At 45.0% G+C, this 24,717-nt stretch overlaps 1 protein-coding gene across 1 annotated transcript; it reads left to right on the plus strand.

Annotated features, from left to right (window-relative positions):
* The first annotated feature begins 4,009 nt into the window (after positions 1–4,009).
* Positions 4,010–24,496, plus strand: PSMD11 (proteasome 26S subunit, non-ATPase 11). The gene is made up of 14 exons (XM_081838072.1): positions 4,010–4,171; positions 7,275–7,376; positions 8,046–8,170; positions 8,762–8,833; positions 9,794–9,851; positions 12,590–12,784; positions 14,431–14,575; positions 15,113–15,173; positions 15,585–15,647; positions 16,872–16,997; positions 18,625–18,660; positions 20,576–20,627; positions 22,064–22,206; positions 22,311–24,496. Exons 1-13 carry the CDS (start codon positions 4,081–4,083, stop codon positions 22,204–22,206), a joined length of 1,269 nt encoding a protein of 422 aa, XP_081694198.1. The 5' UTR covers positions 4,010–4,080; the 3' UTR covers positions 22,311–24,496.
* Positions 24,497–24,717: the final 221 nt, after the last annotated feature.

The raw sequence follows: 24,717 nt of genomic DNA on the forward strand, positions 1-24,717 counted from the left end.
GTGCTTTTATTTGAAATGCATCTCTGGGTTATTTGTGGGGCATAGGAAATCGTTCATTTCCCCCCCCCCAAAAAATATAGTCCAGTCCCCCACAAGGTCCGAGGGACAGTGGACCAGCCCCCTGCTGAAAAAATTCGCTGGCCCCTGTATGGACTGACTGGAGGGACCAGTTGGGGAGTCCCCTGAGGGAAGGAGGCTCAGAGCCTAGGGATTGGTGGTGGGACGGAGAAGATTGGGAGGAGGAGGTGTCAGAAGCTGAAGGGCTAACAGGGTTTAGTGAGCAGGAAGAGTCTGTGCAGAGAGCAGTCCAGAATCAGAGGCAGAAGCTGAAGCAGGAGAGGAGGGAGGCCAAGATGAGTTGGGCTGGTGAACAAACCAGGGGGTCTCCCCCTCCTGCGGCAACAAGCTCCTCTCCCCTAACCCTCACCCACTGGTCTTCCAGGACAAGGAGAGGTATGAAGTGAGAGGAGCAAAGGGAGGCGCAGACCCTCAAAGTGTTCCTAGTCCCACTGGGCTAGTCACTATCTACCTCACAAGATTGTTGTGAAAATAAAATGGCAGGAGGAGAACCATGTACACTGCTTTCAACTACCACCATAGATTTAATAAAATAAATGATTACTATAAAATATACTGCAGAGGTACTATGGAAACAACAAAATATCTATCCTTCACAAACTGTTCTGTTGATCAAAGAGCTTTGATCAAAGTCTGTGTAGTCATTACAAAATAAAAAAATCCTTCCAGTAGCACCTTAAAGACCAACTGAGTTAGTTCTAGGTATGAGCTTTCGTGTGCATGCACACTTCTTCAGATACACTTCTGAAGAAGTGTGCATGCACACGAAAGCTCATACCTAGAACTAACTCAGTTGGTCTTTAAGGTGCTACTGGAAGGATTTTTTTATTTTGTTTTGACCATGGCAGACCAACACGGCTACCTATCTGTGTAGTCATTATCTTAGTTTATTATCATGCCTGATTTGTATAAGGGCTCCATTTGCACTATTAATTTAAAGCAGTATTGCACAACTTTAAACAGCCACAGCTCCCCTCAAAACATCCTGGGAACGGCAGTTTGTTAAGGGTGCTGAAGGGGTGCTAGGAAACCTTTTTTTTGCCCTTCCAGAACTACATTTCCCAGAGTTATCTAGAGAAAGGGATTGGTTGTTAATAAACCACTCTGAAAATTGTTAGCTTTGCGTAGGGAATAGGGGGTCTCCTCCTAACAGCTACATCCTTAACAAAGCTCCCAGAATTCTTTAGAGGAAGTCATGACTGTTTAAAGTGGTATAATAATGCTTTAAATGTACGGCACAGATGAAGCCTAGAAATTAAAAACCCAAGTCTCTTCCCTCAGGCTTGCAATCTCACAATTATTATAGCAGTCTGTTTTCCGGCTGTAACCACACAGATGCTCCTGGAAGTCCGCAGAGGAGGGTGTGAAGGTCAAGGCTTGGTTAGATTGATGACACTAATAATTCTGTGTTCTGCTCCTCTGCTTTATATTAAAGAGTCGGTTTACTGCAGTCTGCGATGGTCATACTGCAGTATTTGGGATGTTGCTACGAGGCAGCTAGAAAGGGAACTGCTGCATTGTACAGGAAAAAAACCATACAGTTTGTGTACTGAATACGTGTTTGTGTGTTTGAAGGAGCCTATTTGCACAGATCTGTCTTGTAGAGAACAGCTGTGTTTCCCAAGGTCATATGTTTTATATATATAATACTGAGAAGCGGAGCAGTTTTTCAATGTCGTTTAAAGAATGTTCTGGATAATATTAGGCTTTACCGTGGAAGAAAGGGGAAGCATCACCATGGAAACCAGAATTCTAACAGAAGCTGCAAATTCTGCAGTCTCCCCCTGTGGTGTGTCACTTTTAATATGTCATTGTTGGAAATGCAAACTTGGAATAGGCACTAGTATGTATGCCAGGGATTCCAGTAGTTGTAATTGGACTCCCAAGTCCCATCAGCCCCAGCCAGCCTGGCCAATGGGCAGAGAGGAAAGGAAGCATATAGGTTGTTTGAATCCCTGCTATATGGTGTGGAATACAATACAGTACTGTCACTGATAAGTAGTGTGTAACCTAGGAAGAGCTTGGTTCACGGCTCACTGAATAAATCAGCCTAATCAAACCTGGTGCCCTTTAGATGTTATTGACAACTCCCATCATCCCTGACCGTTGGTCCTGTTAGCTAGGGATGGTGAGCGATATACTAATAATAATAATAATAATAATAATAATAATAATAATAATGTTACAGTGGTGCCTTGCCAGACGAAATTAATTCGTTCTGCGAGTTGTTTCGTCTTGCGATTTTTTTGTCTTGCGGAGCGCGGATTCCCTGGGTATTAACGGTTGTAAGAAAAAGGAAACAAACTCGCAAGACGTTTTCGTCTTGCGAAGCAAGCCCATAGGGAAAATTGTCTTGCGAAGCAACTCAAAAAACCAAAAACCCTTTCGTCTTGCGCGTTTTTCATCTTACAAGGCATTCGTCTTGCAAGGTACCACTGTATTATTGTTTATACCCCGCTCATCTGGCTAAGCTTCCCCAGCCACTCTTACAGCACATTAAAAAATGTAAAACATTAGACATAAAAACTTCCCTAAACAGAGCTGCCTTCAGATGTCTTCTTAAAGTAAGACAGTTGTTTATTTCCTTGACATCTGATGGGAGGGCGTTCCAAAGGGTGGGCGCCACTACCGAGAAGGCCCTTTGCATGGTTCCCTGTAACCTCACTTCTCGCAGTGAGGGAACCACCAGAAGGCCCTCGGAGCTGGACCTCAGTGGAGGACATCAGATTAGGGATGATGTTTGAAACTCATTTAGGTGGCTTTAATTCTTAACCCATGGGTTAATAATATTGACCTATTTACCACTACACTGCTGTAATTACTGAGATAATGCACGGGAAGCATTTTTTATTATATCTCCTTGCCTCTGTGGGCTGAAGCTTGGATTTACTTTTACGCTGCTAAAAAGGGAATCACAGAATCATAGGATTGTAGAGCTGAAAGGGGTCATGCGGGTCATCTAGCCTAACCCTCAGGAATTCAGGAATCTTTTGCCGAATGTGGGCCCATGAACCTGAGATTAAGAGCCTTGTGCTCTTTCAACTGAGTTATCCAACCGCTTTCAGTGAAGAGGAAGAGGAGCGGTCTGTGGGTCGCACACCACAGCGATGAGCCCACAGACTTTTAAAGCAGGTATCAATCAATACTTTATTGCAGCCCAAAGACCCACAAAACAATTTGAAAACTAGATACAGTTAAAACATCCAGACAGAAAGTTGAAAGAAACCAAGGCAGTCATTTGGTTTTATCTAGGGCATAACGATCTTTGTTTTTTATAACCTTGGAAAGAAACTTTGCCACCCCCAGTGTAATATCATTTGACCTGTCTTCCTAAAGATATTTAATATGGGACGCTTCGGATTTTCCCGGGAAATTTCCCAGTAAGGGTTTGATCAATTGATCCCTTGCTTTTTAAAGCAGGTATGTTTCCATTGAAATGGACAGGATTCTGATTTCATTGCTGATAAGAGAGCGGCTGGGGCTCAGGTTATACAGTATATTCATGTGATATATACGGGCTGAGGGGGGCGGGGAGAGGAAGCTGCACTTTGTGCATGCTCAGAGACATTTTTTGCACTTGCTTTGACATTTTTCACCAGGGCTTTATAACAAAAAAAGCCCCCAACATAGTCACATGTTGGACTACAACTCCCATCATTCCTAGTGAGCAGGACGAGCGGTCAGGGATGATGGGAGGTGTAGTCAAACAACGACTGGACCCATTTGGATGAGTAAGCCGCAACCTGCCGCACTCTGTCTCCTCCGGTCTCCTAGCAACCCCGCACTAATCGAGTACTACATTTCCCAGCAAGCATCGCTCCGCCGCGGACGCCGCGACCATAGAGCTAGGAAGGAAAAAGAGGAAGCACTTTCGTATCTCTATGGTTTCGCGGCACGGAAAAGCCCCAGAGAAGGAAGCGGGGCGAGCGGCTTCCGGCGGAAGTGAGGCCCTGTGCTTCCGGCCGGCGTGAGTGAGCGAGTTTGGGCATTTTTTTTTCCAAGATGGCGGCTGCGGCGGGCTTGGAGTTCCAGCGCGCCCAGTCCTTGCTGAGCACCGACCGGGAGGCCTCCATTGGCATCCTGCACTCCATAGGTGAGGAGCCGGAGGGAAGGGAGTGCCGGCCGTCCTCCGCCGGCTGCCGGGGGCTCCGGCGGGCGCAGCAGGCCGGCGGCAGGGGCGGCTGGCGGCCGGAGCCGCTGCTGACTCACCGTGAGCGGCTCTGAAGGGGGAGAAGGCAGCCGGGGCGGGGAGGGGAGTTGGGGAGCGGGGATGTTTTCGGGGGGGAGGAGGCTTGGCTTTGTGGGAATGGGGGAGTCCGGGCCGCCTCGGAAACGGGCCGAGGGGTCGGCATCGGAAGGGCCTAGGCAAGCGGAGTGGGGAGGACTCCCCTGACAGGCTCCCCCTTCCCCAGCCCCTCTCCCACCCCCAGCCTCTTCTTTGTCGTGGGAGGCGAGAACACCGGACTCGGGTTATCCAGGTCTCCCTAATCTTTCCTAGCTGCTCGTCAGGTGCATCCCAAATCTCAGCCTCGGGACAAGGCAGCCATCAAACCCTATCCCGCCCCTCCCTCCGAAATCTGATTTCAATCAGAGAGGTAGGAATAAGTTGTTGGGAGGAGAGGCGGGGCGGGGGGGGGGAGAGAAGACTGGCACAGACTTCTGAAAGTGGTTTGTCTCGGTGGGTGCTGCCAGTGGAGAGAAGGAACAACAAGATGGAAGTTGGAAGAGGGTGCCAACTTGATGGCATGAGATTCCTGGCTGAAGTAAAGGTAGGAGAGGGAGTTTTGGGGTAGGGGGAGTTGGCCCAGCAATAAGCTTCCTAGTGGTTTTTACATGGATCCCGTTTCCCATGCTTTTAACAGCAACTGGATGTGCAGATGCGAACAAGGGAGTGCTTTGTGATGCCGGTTCTGGGAGATCACAGTTCTCCTCCTCGTAGGAGGAGGTCCGGCTAGGTTCCCTTTCCCCCCTGCTCAGTCAGACAATCTTCCTGACAGATGTTATTATTTACTAAAAAAATTTTTTTAAAAGAAAGTGGTGAGTTTTGAGAAAAACATGATGGAGGTTTGCTGTGGAGTAAGAGGTAGGAGAAGAGGGTAGGTCTGAACAAAGGCTGGGGAGATAACTGTGAGCGATGAATCTGAAGAGGGGTTAGTGGTGAAGCGATTTCATGGGAAAGCAGCATGGGTTGTGTAGTGAGGGTGTTGCCAAATCACCTCAGGAGCGTGCCTAACCTCTTTCTTCTTGTGAGAGGGTTAATGCTTGATATTTGCTATAAAAGATGGTATTTTGTGTACACACACCCCATATCTATTTTACTAGGGGAAGGAGGACAATTTATGTGCAAGTCGTCTCTTACCCAGTAACTAGATTTGAAGGGTGGGAGTGAGGTACAGGGACACAAAATGTGATGGTTTCTGGGTGGCTTTAAAACTGTATTGCTAAAATTTGTGATGGGTAGGTCATTGTAGCTACTAGCCGTAATGACTACAGTGGTACCTCGGGTTACAAACGCTTCAGGTTACAGATTCCGCTAACCCAGAAATAATACCTCGGGTTAAGAACTTTGCTTCAGGATGAGAACAGAAATCATGCTTTGACGGCGTGGCAGCAGCAGGAGGCCCTATTACCTAAAGTGGTGCTTCAGGTTAAGAACGGACCTCTGGAACGAATTAAGTACTTAACCCGAGGTACCACTGTATATGCAGTTTTTCTAGGTTCAGAGGCAATGTGCCACTGAGTACCAAATGCTGAGATTGACAACAGGAGAGTGCTGTTGCCATCCTGCCTTCTCAGAGTCATCTGGGTAGCCACTGAAAGAAACAATGCTAGGCTATGTGGACAATGTTCATATCTAGGAGGGATTTTCTTATGATGTTCTACAATTTGGACTTTGTTCAAATAAGTAATATGGCTTGGGATTTCTAAAGGCATAACTAGGAAGGTGGGTTTTGGGATCAGGAAGGAGTAATCCATTTTACCTACTGTCAGAACAACTGAAGTTCTCATACAGGTTTGCAGTTTGCATGTGTTGATAGCAGCTGAGAGTGGATCATCTTCCTTCAGTGCACTTCACACAAAGAGCAGAGTAGGGAATCAGGGTGAAACAAAGAAGACTAGCTGCAATACACCCTTTGAAACAAAGCTTCAACTATAAAAAGTTTAGGAAATGGAATGCCCTTAGAATGTGGGTGTTGTGCCAGGGAACATGAGGGCCTCTCTGTTTTGGCCTGCCCCTTGCAAACTCTCCTTTCCTCCTTCCCATATTTTAAAATATATTCTTTTCCTTTCTTAGTTCAAGACTTGAGCTACATTTCTGTAGATCATATTAAATGAAAAAAGCCACCAGACACCACTTCTCTTCCTTCCCCAGGCAAAATTAGCCTGAGAACAGCACCTGCTTAGAGGAGCTTTACTTGTCTTAAGATTGACAGTAGGAGCAGAACGTGTGTACAGCGAATGAAAACTTGATATTGCCCCATGCAAATGCACAAAATTATCTAGTCCTGTAGGTTTTGGTGGAATTCACTCTTGGCTGATGGGAACCGTTTGTTCCTTGTGGATTGGGAACAATTAAACTATGAGAGATGCCTCTTTGCCTAGAAATGTAAGTTTTGGCAAGAAGAAAAGTATTGATATGGCTACCTACTAATGGGGGGGATTCCATTATAATAGTGTGAAGTAGTCCTTCTGTATTGTTGAAGCCAATATTCTATGCTTAAAAGGCGGTTTGTAGTTTTTCATTCCTTAGTTTATATTTTTACATATTGGCAGCTGTATACAGCAGGAAATGGTACTGTGCTGGTTTCTCTGAATACCACTATTTTTTGTGCATGTTCTTTCATGCAAGTGCACTAAAACTAGTGATATAACCACTCTTCTTGGTGTGAAGAGACTTGTTTACAGTATCTGGTGACACGCTAGAGAGCGATGAAGATGCTTTTTCACAGCTGTAGCTGTGTCCACATTGCTGCTGTGATTACATTATGCCAAATATGCTGGATGACACAAAACCGAGCTGCCTCATGTTACTGAATTTCTCTACTCTGTGTCACAAACTCCTAATCGTAATCTGAGAGGCAGGTGCTATGGGATCACAAGAAGCTAGCTGATGATTGAGCCAAATTATGCCTGAACAATCCTTGATTAGGTGCAGAGGCTTGTCTTAACTTCTGAAAACCTTTTCTTTTTTCCAGTGAAGCGTGATGTCCAGGAGAACGATGAAGAGGCCGTACAAGTCAAAGAGCAGAGCATCCTGGAACTGGGGAGTCTCTTGGCCAAGACGGGGCAGGCGGAAGGTAAATTCTGTTTAAAGCAGCTGAATAACACCTAACCATTTTAATCTGTTTTTAATACTGGGTTTTAATGCCCAGCCTTAGGGTGAAAGGTGGTGAATAACGAATAAGAAAAGGAATAAAAGAATATAATGTCACCTTAGAAAAGTTACTGCTCTCTGAACAGTTACTGCTCTGATGTCATGTTTGTGGGATCTGGAAAAGTATCTCAACAAGAGAAGAATGCTAATTTTGGATTTGGTCACTGTAGACCAAACTAGACATGTAGTCATAAGACTGGTCAGTGTATGCTTGTTTTTCTTTACTAAAAAGCAGCTGCTGGGGGTGGGGAAAGGACCTATGGGGAAAGCATTTAAACTCCCCCCCCCATGGTTGTTATTTAATAAAAGAAACATACCCATACAAACGCTTATCATGCAGTTAGCACCATAGAGAAGATGGAAAACTGTCCTGAAAAAATGCTACAAGGGAGCATACAGGTAATCCGCACCCCCAAAAATAATAATACCAAAGAATTGGAGCCAGTTTGTGTGAATGTTTGTGTGAATCTAATTGGCACTAGATTTTAAACTGTGGTCATTGCCACTTCAGGAATGAGCCATTATGCTTCTGTTGTGTTATTGTACAGCTTCAGAACCTGAACTGTGCTTCATAACTTTGTTTTGAATGCAGAACTTGGAGGACTTCTGAAGTATGTGCGCCCTTTCTTAAACTCCATCAGCAAGGCGAAGGCAGCTCGCCTGGTTCGGTCTCTGCTAGATCTTTTCCTAGACATGGAGGCAGCAACAGGACAAGAGGTGAGAATTAAAATTCAAGCAAAACTGTAAACGTGGTGTTTGCAGTCGCTTTCAGGTGTTCTGTTATAGCTGATCCTATTCAGAGGAAGGCACGCAGAACTTCATACAAAAGACAATCTCTAGACGGTGGCGGTTGCGCTGGAGCAAGTACTGTAAATGTTCTTGTGACATTTGTAAAACGAGGCTAATGAAATAAACAATATTCACCCTATCATGAAAAAGTGGAGATGGGTTTTTTAAAGTATAGAAGATAACAGAAAATATGCTATCTGAACGATAAACTTGGTCATTTGATTGTCCTTTTTACCCATTGTTGTCTTTTTAATTGTATATATTGCTTGTCTTATGTTGCTATGGCCGTTGGCTAATGCGAATAAAGTTTGTCTGTCTAAAAAAAGTGGAAATAGGTTTTTTAAAGTATAGAAGATAACAGAAAATATGCTTAAAATCAATACCAAAGGCATATCTAAGGCAGAGAACTATGCCTCGGTCAGGAAAAGCTGGTCAAAACAAAAATCTCTTCCGTTGTTTCTAGAAAGTATAGAGCGCCAGAAAAAAGCAATTTGAATGTGGTTTCTTTCTTTTTCTAAGGTTGACCTGTGTCTTGAATGCATTGAATGGGCCAAATCCGAGAAGAGGACATTCCTGCGCCAAGCTCTGGAGGTAAGGTATGCTGTATATCCATGTGACTTGGTACAGCTAAGTTGTGCACACTGGTCTCTCGTTTATTCCCCGGATTTGGAAACCTGCCATACTACCTGACGGGGCACTGAACCCAGACAACTGTTATCTATTCACGTTCCGCTGCGTTGCTTCGCCGGGTTATTGCTGACCTGTTACCAGGTTTCTCAAATGGTGGTTTTGGGTGTGATAGTTCTGTGCCACCTTTATGCAGACTTGCATCTCTGGGAGTTTTCCTCCCCTGTCTGTGATGCAAACAGTCGACATGTGTTCCCCCTTAACACCCACGGTTGTGCTTGCTATATAGGACTGGTAAAAAAGCAGGTATTTTCCCAGCCTTTCAATGCCGTCTGCATTCATTGATTTTTATTTTTGGGGGGGGATTTGAAGATGGAAGATGATCTGGATTAGCCACTGCAGAGAAGTTTGTATTTGACTGCAGATACATTTGTAGTTGTGGATTTCTGCTTCTCGGTCTTTCTGCTCTGTGTGGCTTGGAAATAAGCTTCAGTTACATCCTTTGCTCCTTGGCTCATGTTTCTCCCCCGTTGTGCCTCTTCCTATGTTGGGAACAGCTTCCCCTTCAAACTATGTTGGGAACAGCTTCCCCTTCAAACTTATTACCGCACGACCATGCATTCTCTGCTGTCCGACTTTACTCTGCATTGCCGTGCAATTCCTCTCAGCAAAGGCCTTGCCTCTTCCGTGGTTCACATATATTGCTTTCCGAGTCAGGAATGAGCAGTCTGTGGCACTCCAGATATTGCCACACTCCAGTTCCCATCACCACTAACCACTGGTCATACGGGCTTGGGCTGATGGGAGTTAAATTCCAACAAGTTCTGGAGGGCGGAAGGTTCCTCATACCTGTCTGAAATAAGTATTTCACATTCATAGAGTTAATTTTCATTGAAACGCATCATTTACCTTTCTCTCTCCTAGGCAAGGCTGGTTTCTTTGTACTTTGACACTAAACGGTATCAAGAAGCGTTGCAGTTAGGTAAGTAGATTACCAGCTGGGCACGTCTTTGCCCCTATTTTGATTTCATACTGGCTAGAAGGAATAGAGCTCCTTAATACAGTCGTACCTCGTTTTGCGGCCAGGATCCGTTTTGGAGCCCCGGCTGCTAGCCGAAAAGGACGCAGGGCAAAGCGCTGCATCTGAGCACGCTCGCGGAGCGGTTTGCGCGTGTGCAAAGTGTGATTTTGCGCTTCTGCGCATGCGTGAGCTGCAAACCCGGAAGTAACACATTCCGGTAATTCTGGGTTTGTTCACCGGAATGACGCTAGACAAGGCAGACGTTCGTGGAAGTATTACTGTATTCACTTGCGTCTTATTCTAAACCTGCTTCATAGAAGTGTGTTCATCGCTTTAGCATCATGTATTGACAGGATGCTTCAGGGAATTCAGTCTTTGGGTTCCAATAAAAACTGTCTGGAACCATATATTTGAATATAAAGTTATAAATATAAATACATGTTTAAAGTTAAACATTTCTGTAGCTTAAGAAACTACAAAGATAAATGCAGAAAACAAATAAATACATGGAGCATATAGCACAGTGGGCAAAACCAAAGAGTCCTCCTGGATCAGGACAAAGGCCAAAATTACTCACCCTAAATGTTATGTGTTCAGTTCACAGTATCAGCTGTTGGATAAATGGCGATACTTTATTTGGCAACTCCTCAAACTACCTTCCCCATCAAGGTTCGATTCACCTGCTTGTTGTTAAAAGTAAAAATTATGAAGGTGCTCCGTTTTCATTTGACATACCCTTGGCCTTGCATACTTTCCTGGAGGCAGCGTTCAAAACTCTTAATGCAAACAGTCGAATTTTGCGAGAGGGAATGTCTCATCGCAATGACCGTGTCTGCCTGACGGGACTTCAAAGAGTTAGGCCCTCCTCACCTCGATCTGATCCTTTCATTCTGCTTCTCCAGCATCAGCAGCTCCTGCATTAGAGTTAATGTCCAACCCTAGGACCCTCTCATCCCACAAGGCAGTAGAACAGTTATTCTCCCTCCTTCCCTCCCTTTCTCTCCATTCTCTCTGTGGGCTGGCCAGACTCCAGAGTAAACTTAAGAGCAATTTCCTGATTCGTTTGAATACAATGCAGAGAGAACGGAGGGGCGGGGGAGGAAAGGTGAGCCCCCTGAAGGCGAGAGTTCCCTAGGTAGTACAGAGAAGGGAAAGTTCCCATATATTTGTTTGGTTTCTCTCTCTGTCTCACTGTTGCATGAAGGAGGGGGGCATGAAATGGTCTGCTTCTGGGTTGAATTGGGGGCAGCACTCATTGCTTGTGTTTCTCTACCATATAGTCATTTTCTCTTGATCGCAGCCGAATCCAGCACATTCCACTTGCTGTGTTTCCCCCTTTCCCCTCCTCCCAGTTCTCTGCAGAGTTTACTGCTGTGTCTCTTGTGTTTTGTGTTCCTGGCTCTCTCTCGCTCTCTCTCTTTCTCTCTCTCTCTCTCTCTCTCTTTCTCTCTCTCTCTCTGTGTGTGTGTGTGTGTGTGTGTGTTGCCATACAGATATCTGTAAATATTAATTATTGAAATAACATGGTTTTGGCAACTATTGCAAGAGCTAAGCCCCATTTGCGTTTGTGGTGTCCAATTCAAAACTATTAAAAATGATATTAACAACATGTCACTCACTGGTGTGAATTGCATATTAGTTCATGCTTTTTGAAAAATAATAAAAACTTCTGATGCATTATGGAGGGGGGGGGGAATAGATGCTAACCATTCTGGTTTTGCGCCTGTAACTCAGGTTCCAGGAGCAATTTTGCTCCTAGCTTTTATAACTCAGTTTCTAACACTGCCAGGGGGTAAGACTTTGGTAGCCTGGCTGACCTGTTGCCCTCCAGAAGTTGTTGGACTCCCAACTTCCATCAGCCCCAGCCAGCATGGCTAAATATCAGGAATTATGGGAGTTTGAAGACCACAGGTTCCCCATCCATGCTTTCGATTCAGTTTTAAAACCAAGTGAGGTTCTGCCTCTTCTCTCAGTGTCATAGTGACCCTGAGTTATTCTGATTAACTGACTGAGACTCTGCACTGAACTCTCCTCATGCCCAGAGTTGCGTCACTTAACTCTCTTATTAATGGTGGTATGCACATATACGTAATTACGGTGGCTGATTTTCTATGACCTGACTAGGCAGGTAGGGCAGTGTTGTCTCATGTTAGTTGTCAAAGAACACAGGATTCATTTTCAGCCTTAATATGTTAGCTTTGTATGTACCTAACTTTTATCTCGGTCTCCTAATAGCATTATGTCACTTAATCCTATGAGACAGAACGTCCAGTTTGCTTCATAGTGGAACTGGGGATAGAACCTGCCTTCTCCCATCAAAACTGGACACCATGGGTGGTATTTTACTCACAGTAGACCCACTGAAATGAGTCAGGTCCATTAATTTCAGTGGGTCTACTCTTGAGTCAAACATAGTTGAATATCGCCCTGGCTTTCCACAGACCAGTCTCAATTCAGCTGACCTGATGTGCTAGCAGAAGCTAACGGGGCTTTTGTTCCTCCAGATCAGCTCTTGTATTTTGTCTGGCGAACAGAAAATCTTGCATTGATCAGGAGAACACAGTGCTGAATTCCTTCCCTTGATATCACAAGTTCTGTTGAGTAGCAAAGATAAATTTTAAGTATTTGAGAGTTCAGAGAGGGGGGCTCCAGAAAGCGATTCTCTGAGACATCCGGCTCCACTGTATGACTTTTGTCAGGCTCACAGCTTTTGCGGGAGTTGAAAAAGATGGACGACAAGGCCCTCCTAGTGGAAGTGCAGCTGTTGGAGAGCAAGACCTACCATGCCTTGAGCAACCTGCCAAAAGCAAGAGCAGCATTAACCTCTGCCCGAACCACAGCCAATGCAATCTATTGCCCACCCAAGCTGCAGGCGGCGCTGGACATGCAGTCAGGTAAGTCATGCAGGCAGCAGTTGTGTCATACATGCTTGCTGTGCTTGGGGTTATTATCCTTTGCCTCGTGCGATAAACACTAGCCGTGGTGTGTTGTGCGAAAATGAGATGCTGCCGCTGTGCTCGTTTGATCATGAGTTTGTAGTCTCTCATAGGACAGGCAGTAGAAGGAAAGAAGATACAGTGGTACCTCGCAAGACGAATGCCTCACAAGACGAAAAACGCGCAAGACGAAAGAGTTTTCCGTTTTTTGAGTCGTTCCGCAAGACAAATTTCCCTATGGGCTTGCTTCGCAAGACGAAACGTCTTGCGAGTTCTTGCGAGTTTGTTTCCTTTTTCTTAAAGCCGCTAAGCTGCTAAGCCGTTAATAACCGCTAAGCCGCTAATAGCCGTGCTTCGCAAGACGAAAAAAACGCAAGACGAAGAGACTCGCGGAACGGATTAATTTCGTCTTGCGAGGCACCACTGTAAATGTGATTAAATAGATACTGCATTGGAACAATCCACCGAGGGAGCTTTAGAGAATCTTCCCCCTAGGAAGTTTTTAAAAGAAGCTTGGTTAGGTTCTTAGGCCATGTGGCTGAGCTAGGTAATCTGCAGGATCACTTTCAACTCTCACTCTAGAGATTCCGCAGTGAAACCCAAAATACAGGCGTGGGGAAGTCTAGCAAAACAAAAATAGATGAACTCTTGTCTTAATTGCTGTCTTAACTGATGCATATCGTGCAAGATGAAGGCAAAACTGGCCAGAGCTTGGTAGATTTTGGAAAAGCCCCTCAGTTCTCCTTTTGTCAGAGTTAAGCTGAAGTAATTAAATGCAGAAGCAATCAGAGCTGTTAGGACCCCACCCCTTTACAAATGTAGCTTCTTTTGATGTACATTCTTAGATGGTCTCTTTTCCCCAGTGCCTGTGTTAGTCCTTTTTTAAAAAAAATAATCATTTTTTCAATACAAACAACAACCGCAAAAGACACATACAACAAAAACCGTAATAAAAACCATAATAACAATAACACAATTTGACAATTCAGATTTGAATACACTGATATACCTATGATTACACCTTTTTAAACAATATTTTCCCACCTCTCTCTCCTCCCCCTACTTCCCTCCACTATCCACCTTATCACTTAAGTATTCGTTCCAGATTTCTTCATATTTACCCATTCTTATTTTGCGTCAACATGCAATTCATTCGTATGTAGCTAGTCTGTCAATTTTATCAATCCATGTGCTCAATGGAATCTTTTTGACGCTCTTCCAATTCATCAAAACAAGTTTTTTTGCTTCTAATATTATTTTATATTAGGTGCCTGTGTTAGTCCTTTAATTTTTCATGGCTGTGCCTCTCCCCTCTTACCTTTGGGCAACCGCTAAAACCAGTTCAGCTGCAACCCTTAAAATTATGCATTGGGGAACTGATGCCAATTAGCTTGCATTAGTGCAGAATTTGAGGACTGGCTGAACTGATGCAGCCCTCTTGATAACATTGATTTTCTTTTGTCAGAAAGAGAAGGGCAGGGGAGAAATGACCCTTCGAGACAGTCTCTCCCTATAAGGACCGATAAGTAGGACTTTGCTTCCATCCTTCCCGGCGAAACTGGATGCTCTAACCTGGTCCTTGTGTTTACCTTCCCTTCTAACAGGCATCATTCATGCAGCGGAAGAAAAGGACTGGAAGACGGCATATTCCTATTTTTACGAGGCGTTTGAGGGTTACGATTCCATCGACAGCCCCAAAGCTATCACGGCGTTGAAATACATGCTGCTGTGCAAGATCATGCTGAACCTGTATGTGGCTAATTATATCGCAAAAGGAATGCAAATAGCCCCTTGTGTCCCCCCCCTTTTTTTTCAGCAGTCATTTGGGTCAAGACACATGCTCTGGTATTAGATGAAGCACCGGGATCCTTAACTGGCATAATTCATGAGTGTCAAAGCTTGCAGAAGGGAGACAAGAATGCAGGGGGCAGTGGAAAGAAAGAAAGAAGGATTAAGGGTCTTAGGAAGGGGTAGAGATAACCAGCATACTAGTCATTGTCTCTCTCTGCTGTAAATCTCGTTCAGGCCTCTTTGGTACATGGAAATGGCACTGCCCCAAGAAGGCAGCCTGGATTTCTTAAACCTTCTGTCTTTATGGAGGCCAGGGCAGTGCTTCCCTTCATTTGAAGGAAGAAGATCCTTGGGAGGGTGAAAAGGCCACTAGATTCTGAGTTCCCAGTTTTTCTAACTGAATGGATATATAAGTGCCTTGCTTATAATGAGCTCTGCTAACAACCAGGGGCATGATGAATCAACACCTCTCATTTTATATTCTGTCCTTTTCAGGCCTGAAGATGTGCAGGCCTTGGTGAGCGGGAAGCTTGCACTGCGGTATGCAGGCAGACAGGTACAGAAACGCCAATCTACCTTTTTTGTCCTTGAGTCCCATCTCCCACCGTTAATATTTCAGTGAATTGGGCTGCCTTGCAGATGGGTCTCTGAAGTAGGGAGCGTTTGGAAGACTTGAGGTGCTGTGCAGTTGCATCTTGAGGGTCTCTGCTGCCCAAGCTAGGGTTCTTCTGTCTCGGTCGCTTGTTCTTTAGAGCTGTATAGTCTGTTTCTTCTGTGATATAGCAACTGTTTTGCTTTGAGTGAGGATGGAATTAGAACAGATACGTAGCATTCTAGTTGATGTCCTTTCCTGAATTTCCCCCTGACTCCTGGGAAGTATTTTTCTCAAGTGCCAGTGCCGCAAACGCAACCTGCCGTTCACGTGGCCCAGAAAATGCTAACGGTGGCTCCTCTCTCTCCCCCACAGACAGAAGCTCTAAAATGTGTGGCACAGGCTAGTAAGAATAGATCACTGGATGACTTCAAAAAGGTGAGTAGGCACAATGGGGAATGGGCTAATTATTCTTCGACTAGGTGGTTGATTAATAGGCTTAAAAACTGAACTTTCACATGGAGGGGCAGTAGATCTCTGCATACTTGGGGAGAATGAGGGGAAGGGCATTTTCACATCTGACTGGCCACTGTTGGACAAAGAGAGGCTGTGGCCTCATCCAGTCCTGTTCACTCAGCTGTTCCACTGAGTTCAGTTAGTGCCTACTCTCAGGAAAGTGGATGTAGAGTGTTGCAACCTTTCCTGCTTTAAGAACCTCTTGGTTCTTAAAAATAGGAAGAGTGGAAATACCGGGAGTAGTGGTGTTTGTGATGAATTGGATCTTAACATGAGTGGAAATTAGGTTTATTATTATTTAACTAAATTTGTATACAGTGGTACCTCAGTTTTCGAACGTAATGCAGAGGGCAGTCTGCAAATTTCATTGAGAAACACTCAGCAGAAGCTGTTTGACTTCCAAGGCATGCTCAAAAACGGAAGCATTTACTTCTGGGTTTACGGCGTTTGAAAACCGAAACGTTTGGTAACAGAGACGTCCAAAAACCGAGGTACCACTGTACCACCCTATACCCGTAGATCTCAGGGCGGTTCACAACAGAAAATCACAATATAAAAAACAGAAAATACATAATAAAAACAACCCAATAATCCCTCCTTCCACAACACACTTTAAAAGGGTAACAGATGTAAATCAACTGAAGAAGTCCTAGGAACATTTTTGCTTGGTGAAAACACTTCTTTTGTGTTAAGAGTTCCAGAGTGGCAACTGTTCCCCGACGTTTCCAGTAACTGGGCTAAGGATGGGTAAAAACATGGCAGGGGTTGAAGAGCAAGCTGTGTGTTTATTTTATTTCGTTTTAGTCCAAGTTAGATGTGAAGAAACTTGCACAGAGAGTGAATGGTATTCCCAGAGGTCAAGGACTGGAGTTTCAGGCCTCGGCATAGCTTCCACTCTCACCTAAGATTAGTAGACATTTTTTAAAAAAAATTGTACATTGCCGAAGCACCTGCAAATATGCACAATTCTTCTTTTCTTGGAACAGGTGCCTTGATTCTATTAAATGCAGCATAAACACAACCCTGTATAATATTAGACACAAATAGTCTCAGAATGATTCCAAGGAGCCTTCACTCCCTTGGCCCTAAGAATGGTTGCAGCCTCGTCCTCTGTGCTCATTGCTGACTTAATCCAATCTTTCACAGGCTCTGAAAGATTATAAAGTGGAACTCAGGGATGACCCCATCATCAACACACATTTGGGCAAACTCTATGATAACTTATTGGAACAAAACCTGATCCGGGTCATTGAGCCTTTCTCCAGAGTTCAGGTAAGAAGCACTGGAAGAGCTTCCTTTCTCATCTTTTCAGCCTCCATGAGGTTGGCGGTCGTCTACTTGGATTTCCCAGTTAAATTTTCAAAACAACCATTACCATGCCCAATGCCAAAAGTATTGGCAGTAATAGCAGGCTGTTTTCAAAACCCTGTGTGCAGATTTTTCCTTTGCATTTCTCGAGAGTGTGGTAAAACATTCTCTTACACTATTGGTTAGGCTCTGGAGTAGTATAACTGGAATTGCAGGGCAGAAAAAGAGAGATGGGGGATCTCTAAGTGGTTTGAGACATCAGGTGAGTCATTGATTGATAGTTCCAGGGGTCCTGGATTTCTTCTGCCGCTTCCAAATTCTGCAATGACATTTGTTATTAAAGGTAATGGTTGAAAGTGGCAGATCCCTAATTTTAAGAATTGATTACTCTGACTAAGCCTGTTTGTAAGACTTGTGTAAGATGGTTTGCTGATAAACAGGTTGGGTACCGTATTTTTCGCTCCATAAGACACACTTTTTCCCTCCTAAAAAGTAAGGGGAAATGTGTGTGCGTCTTATGGAGCGAATGCAGACGGGAGGCTCTGCTCAGCGCTCCCTTTAAAGAGCCGCGTGGAGCGTGTGTGCGGCTCTTGGGGGCTTTTCCCTGAGAAGGGAGAAGGGCAGCCCATCAGTCCCTTCTCCCACTTTGCGGAAAAGCCCCCAAGAGCCACACACACGCTCTGTGCGACTCTTGGGGGCTTTTTCCCGAGGAGGGAGAAGGGACTGATGTGCTCCCCCGCCTGCAGCCTCCCGTCTGCATTTGCATCTGAGATACATACAGGCTCTGCTCAGCACTGCCTTTAAAGAGCCACACGGAGTGTGTGTGTGGCTCTTGGGGGCTTTTCCCCAAGGTGGGGGAAGGGACTGACGGGCTGCCCTCTGTCCCTTCCCACACCTCCCAAACAAGCCAGCAAGAGCTGCTGCCAGGCTCGGCTCAGCGCTCCCTTGTAAGGGCTCCCTTTCGTCCCTCATCCCGCTTTGCTGGGAAGCTAGCAGAACAAGAGGCGTTGTGCAGCTATCGCTCTTGCTCTGCTGTCTTCTCAGCGAAGCAGAAGGAGGGACGGAAGGGTTTAAAGCAAGAAAAGCGAGAGCCGCTTGCATGCTCTTCGCAGAATTTTTTTTTTCTTGCTTTCCCCCTTTAAAAACTTGGTGCGTCTTATGGTCAGGTGCGTCTTATGGAGCGAAAAGGACGGTAATTTGAGGGCCATAGAATGGGTTGGAGACCTTGAGTGACATTTCTTCATGTTAAGAACTAAATTTTTAATTTTTTAAAAAAGCACTTACTGTGGATGACTGCTGGTCTTTGTACTGGACTTTAGGTTATATCTAGTATTGCATTTTAGAGATAGTAATGCAGATTTAATCAAGAGGTTACTGGAAATAAATGGATAATGCGAGCGACTTGAACTGTGTGTTAAGTTAAAATGAGTGGAATTGGCTGCTGGCATGAGAATGTCCTAAAAGGTGTCAGAATCTACACAGCTGTTGCATACTGACTGCCTCTTCAGCTAAGTGTAGCAAATGAAAACCATAACATGTGTATTTGTTACTTTCGAATCGTGTTGGCACTCGTTCTCAATTTCTTTTGCAGATTGAACACATATCTAGCCTTATCAAGCTGTCAAAGGTAAGAGCATGGATGCAACAGACTACGTAAGCTTGCATGTACATCAACAGCTCTGAATGTTCCTGTTAGTAGTTAGGAGTTGCTAAAAAGAAGGGGCCTACCTGCTGCCATAAAGTTCAGGGAAGAGAGAGCAGAGCAGGCATTAAACTGCATTTAAAGTTTTGTTAAACTTCTGTAATTGGTTGTTTGTGAAACTGACAAAAACTGACAGTATGATGCTATGATCTTCATGTATAATTTCATAGGGAAGAAATAATCCCAAGAGTCTTAAATTTAATAAATCAAATTTAATTATTCAGCCAGTGCTGGGAATGAGACATTTATAAGAAAGTCCTGTCATCTGAGGGTGTCATAAGTTCAACCTATTCTATATAATGTGATGTTCCAGTTGCCAGATTATAATAGATTTATGGCATAATAAGCACCATAATAAAATGGTCATTATTTAACACTTGATAAATTGTCAAACTGCCTGGAAGCCAATAAGCCTCCCTAACACCAGTATTTTCAGCTAAATTGTACAAATACAGTACAGAATCTTAAGAGGAAGTAGAATTAAAATTGAATTGATGGAGAAATAATTTCACAAAGGAAAAGTAAACATCTGTTATCGTATATATGAAGACAATAAAGAAATAAGTGGGGGGAAAGATTAGAAATGTGACAGGCAAAAAAGTGAAAAGAAATATTTATGACAAATTCAGCTTTATTACCATGTGTGTGTTACACAACTGGTATTTAACCATGCTTAACAAAGATACACCCATAAAGTAGTGGAACATGAAGAAAATGTGGGAGAAAGTCACAGATTATGTTGGTGTTTTATGGACATGCAAAAAGATTTGAAGGTTTTTTGGAGGGAGATAGTGTATGCAAGAAATAATTGGGTACCTCATACCAAGGAACCCTTGAATAATATTTTTGGCACATCTTGAAGAACATGTGGGGACCGCGGGTGGCGCTGTGGGATAAACCACAGTGCCTAGGACTTGCTGATCGAAAGGTCGGCGGTTCGAATCCCCGTGCGACGGGGTGAGCTCCCGCCGTTCGGTCCCAGCTCCTGCCCACCTAGCAGTTCGAAAGCACCCCTAAGTGCAAGTAGATAAATAGGGACCGCTTTCTAGTGGGAAGGTAAACAGCGTTTCCGTGTGCTGCGCTGGTGCTGGCTCGCCAGATGCAGCGTCATCACGCTGGCCACGTGACCCGGAAGTGTCTTCGGACAGCGCCGGCTCCCAGCCTCTTGAGCGAGATGAGCGCGCAACCCTAGAGTCGGTCACGACTGGCCCTGACGGGCAGGGGTACCTTGAAGAACATGAGGTCAGAACATCATAATTTTAGTCAAAAAAATTAAACTGTTTCCAAACAGTCATAGTGCTAACAGAATGAGAATGGTTTAATAAAATTTGATACCTTGCCACAATGACAGCATTAATTGAAATGGTACATTTAAGGGAAGGAATACAAACAATTTGATAATCTCTCTCTCCCCCTTCCCTTTATAAAACACATGAAAGAACAACATAAACTTGCATTGTTTAAAACCTTTTTTATTTCTGTTATAATCAGTTGCTTATATAGAGAGCCTTCAGCCTTCGAAAATATATTTATACATAAACTAACAGTTTTACTGTATGGTTTAGAGCGTGTCAGAAATGTTGTGTATATTAAAATGACAAATGTCATGTCTTTTGCGTCCATTGCTCAGTTCAGTGCTAAGAGTGTGAGAGAGACATGGGAGGTTTTTTTGTGTGGAGAAAAGAGCAGGAACTCTTGCTGTCACTAGAGCATATGTGAGGCACCTCTAGGTGGTTTATTTCAAGATTACTATCCCAGGAACAGCAAAACTTCAGGCTGGCAAAACCAGCTGGTCCATCGTTGGCTCTAAGAAGCTGATCGTCTCCTGGTTCTCTTTCAGGCCGATGTGGAAAGGAAACTCTCTCAGATGATCCTGGACAAGAAATTCCACGGTAAATCCCCTTCCCTTTGGCAAATGTGAAAGAGTTATGCCCACCACAGTCTTGGGTTGCTTGTCCTGCCTTGCTTCCCCACCTCCAAGAACATGATGTGTACGAACAAGAGCTTAGATGTGCCAGAGGACAAACGAAAGAGGGGTTGTATTTAGGGTTGAGGGACGCAGGTGGCACTGTGGGTTAAACCACAGAGCCTAGCACTTGCCGGTCAAGGTCGGCGGTTCGGATCCCGGCGACGGGGTGAGCTCCTGTTGTTCGGTCCCTGCTCCTGCCAAACTAGCAGTTCAAAAACACGTCAGAGTGCAAGTAGATAAATAGGTACCACTCCAGCGGGAAGGTAAACGGCGTTTCCGTGCACTGCTCTGGTTCGCCAGAAACGGCATAGTCATGCTGGCCACATGACCTGGAAGCTGTACACTGGCTCCCTTGGCCAAGAAAGCAAGATGAGCGCCGCAACCCCAGAATCAGTCATGACTAGACCTAATGGTCAGGGGTCCCTTTACCTTTACCTATTTATGGTTACCTGATCTTCCTGGGGACAGTCCCTGGATTTGCAAATCTGTCCCTGACAAGTTACGTCCCCAGAATGTCCCCAGATTAGCAAATCTGTCCCCGGGAAACGTGGCAGCGGCAGCCTCAGCAGTCCAGAGCCAGCCTGGTAGCGCAGTTGGCTCTGGCTGGCTTCAGGAGATGCTCGCTGCCGCCGCCACTGCCGAGGGGGAACCAGGGACGTCCAGCGGTACAGATCTCCTGCCCCCTTCTTCCTTTGTTTTGACAGATCGGGGGAGGCTCAGGAGCCGCAGGCGGGCAGCCGTTGCCCAGGAGGGGTGCAAGGCGCACGGTTTCTCTGCCTGGCAAAGCCCTTTCACACCCTGTGAAACATAAATGTGCAGAGTTTTTAAAAATCTGGGAAACAGCCGCCCACCCGTGACTCCCAAGCCTCCCCTGATCAGTCAAAACAAAGCGGAAAGGGGGCAGGAGATCAGGGAAGGCTCGGGAGTCACGGGCGGGCAGTGCGCCATTGCCCAGTTTTTAAAAAACTCTGCGCATTTATGTTTCACAGGGTGCGAAAGAAGGGCTTTGCACCTTTATACAATATGCATGTGTGCTTGGGCCAGGGTCTTTTGCCTCACCATCCCCACTACTGACTCCCTGTTGCTACTCAGCTTCAAAAAAAAAAAAAGTGTCCCCGGATTCATTGAAAAAAATCTGGTAACCATAGTTCTATTAGACCTGAGGAGCTTCACACCTTTGGGGGTTCTTCATTATCCATATCTTAACATGTGCTGGTTGAGGCTGGCACCATTCGTATCTGGCTTACTGTACTTTTCTGTGTATAAGACAATGTTTTTTTTCTGCTGTAAAATGTAAAAAATGGGGGGGGGTCATCTTACATATGGAGAGGCCTAACGGGAGCTTTTCTCTTTTGCCAGGGATCCTCGACCAAGGCGAAGGTGTCCTGATTATTTTTGATGAACCGCCTGTAGACAAAACGTACGAAGCTGCTCTGGAGACCATTCAGAATATGAGTAAAGTAGTGGATTCGTTATACAACAAAGCCAAAAAGCTAACATAGGTGAGGGGCTCTTTACAGTGTGAGCTGTGACAGATTTTGCATCCCCCCGAGAGGGTCGTTCAGTTGAATGACGTGGCTCCATCTTTCTTTCTTTTTTCTTGCAGAGTTGGGAACTGTTGGCTGTTGCTTTGGAGAGTTGGTGCGTGAAACCTTTTGGGGGGGGGTGGGACAAAAGGCTAGAAGACTGGTGGGGTGTTTTTTGTTCCCCACCCCCCCTTTTGCTCTTACTTCTCACTCGGAAAGTTTTAAGACTTCCTCATCTGATCCATCTTGTCTATACGATTGTGTGTTCCAGTTTCCATGTAACCTTTTACCTGCTGAACTTTGTACTGGGATGGGGAAATAATAATGTTTAAAATAATAAAAAAGGAGAGTTTCTTGGGGGTGGGGGGGAAGGGAGCAGCGGCAGTATCCTAAATAAAAGGAGAGAGGCTTATGCTACCTTAAAAAAACAAACAAAAAAACTGCTTCCCATTTTCTTGAGGGCGGCAGAAGGGTGGGCCAAGTCTTTTGACACTGGTAGGAACCCAGCCGCCAAAAGCACCTCCATACATCCACAAAATTCCTACACAGAAGGCATTTTCCATGTACACTGTAGCATAACATGACTGTACACATGTGTACATGCCCTGGGAAGCTGTGGCTGATTGCAGCTTCTCAGCATGCGCATGCACAGCAAAAAAAGTAAAAGCTATCTGTGAGTTTGTGTGTGGGTTTCCCCCACAAACTCTCTTTGTAGTCTTGCATTCCATGTAGGAATTTTGTCATCTGTGAAGTGGCTAGTTAGAAAGCGGGAGTTCCCTTAACCTTGTGTCCAGAATACAGAGATTTCAGGCAGCCAAAGCGAGACCAGTTTGCTAATCCACAACAACCACAACTGCTGAAATGTCAGCGAAAAGAATTTGAGGCCTCCAGCCACCTTAAAAACTCCCTCTTGAATTCTGAGGCCTTAACAGGTAGGAGCCCGCTTGAATACGTTCATAAAAAACACGGTCATAAAAAGAGCAAGAGATGGCCCAAGTCACTTTTGAACGGTGGCTCCGAAGGTTTCCGGGTTCTGTACTGCATGCCGTTTGTCCTTTATTATTGTTGTTTTTTTAAAAAGGCTAGAAATGTACTTGCCTTTTAACTTCACAACAAGATATGCTGTTGGAAAGAACTGAACTTCTGTATGATAGTAACCTTTTTTTTAAAAAAAACAACAACAACTGCAGATTGGTCTTATTTTCAGCTGGCCGTCTTTAGGCCACCCAGAGGCTTTTAAAACTGTTTTCCACCCCTTGAACATCCAAAATGAGACGGATGAGCCGTTCTAGGCAGAGGGCAGGGCTGCACATGACACCAGCCGTGGGGATGCCACCGAAAGCGGCATATTACCGTAGCAGCTTTCCTGCATCCATATATTGAGATCTAGGAGGATTTGCCGCAAGACTCAAGTGTGGTTACTTTGGGTTTCCCCACCACTGCACTCAGTGGTGTGGACTGGGGAAGGGGAGATTGCAATGTGGTGAGCACTCTTAAAACTAGATCAGCAATTGTGGTGGTCCCAGGGCCAAAAGCTAGCCTCCTGAAACTTGCCAGCCTGGAAGTAGGGTGTGTGTGTAGAGGAAGCAGTGTCTGTGGCAGTCCACCGTGGGGAATAATTAAAAGAAAGAGATCCTGGCTTGCCACTCTTATCATCATCTCAAAGTAATCTTCCAGGAAAGCTAGTTACTGACCCTAGACCAGGATCCTTGCCCCTTCAGCGTCACTTAACTGACATTTTTGCGGCAGGTCTAAACAGTGTAGTGCCAACGCCACAATTTTGTTCAAGTCCAGGGGAACATGAGGGTGGTGTTCTTGTGTGGAAGAGGCAGGGGGCTATTAACCCAGGCGTTATGTCATTGAACGATGAAGTATATTTAAGGTGTTAACCGGCATCTGAGTAGCGCAACCTTCTGCATCGCCATTTCCTTTCTGTGCTTTCCTCACACTTTTTTTTCTTCCCATTTTGCAAAACTCCCATGCCACAAAATATTTTTTGCATTCGCATGAAATCTCTCTCAACTGGCTGAACCTTCCTCCCCCTCTCCCCCCAATGTTCTCCCTTTATTTTGTCCTTCCTGCACTCTATAATCTTCCTCTCCGTCTCAGCCAGTCCAGATGTTCTGGGGAAGTGATTTTTTTTTTTTGGTCTTGGGGAGGGTTTTGGCACCATGAATTCAAATGTACAAATGGTTCACGCTAACACACACCAGGTATATCTGATGTTCAGATGGCATACAAATAAAAAAAAAACCTTTTTCAAAAAGACTCGTCTCTTGTCTTCAGCCGCAGAGGAGCAACATAAGACCACCGTCAACAGCATGATGTGACTTTGCTGGCTATCCCCCGTAGCTGGTCTTCCTTACACAGCAGGAAGTCTTCCTTACAACAGTATTCCTTAGTGACAACCTCCTTGCAGTCAGCCGTCATCTCTGTCAAGCTGCTATTGACTCTCATCCCATGTTCAGACAATGGCCCATAGGGAAC

This window comes from Podarcis erhardii (assembly GCF_964252035.2).
Source record: "Podarcis erhardii genome assembly, chromosome: 13".
Classification (NCBI taxonomy): Eukaryota; Metazoa; Chordata; class Lepidosauria; order Squamata; family Lacertidae; genus Podarcis; species Podarcis erhardii.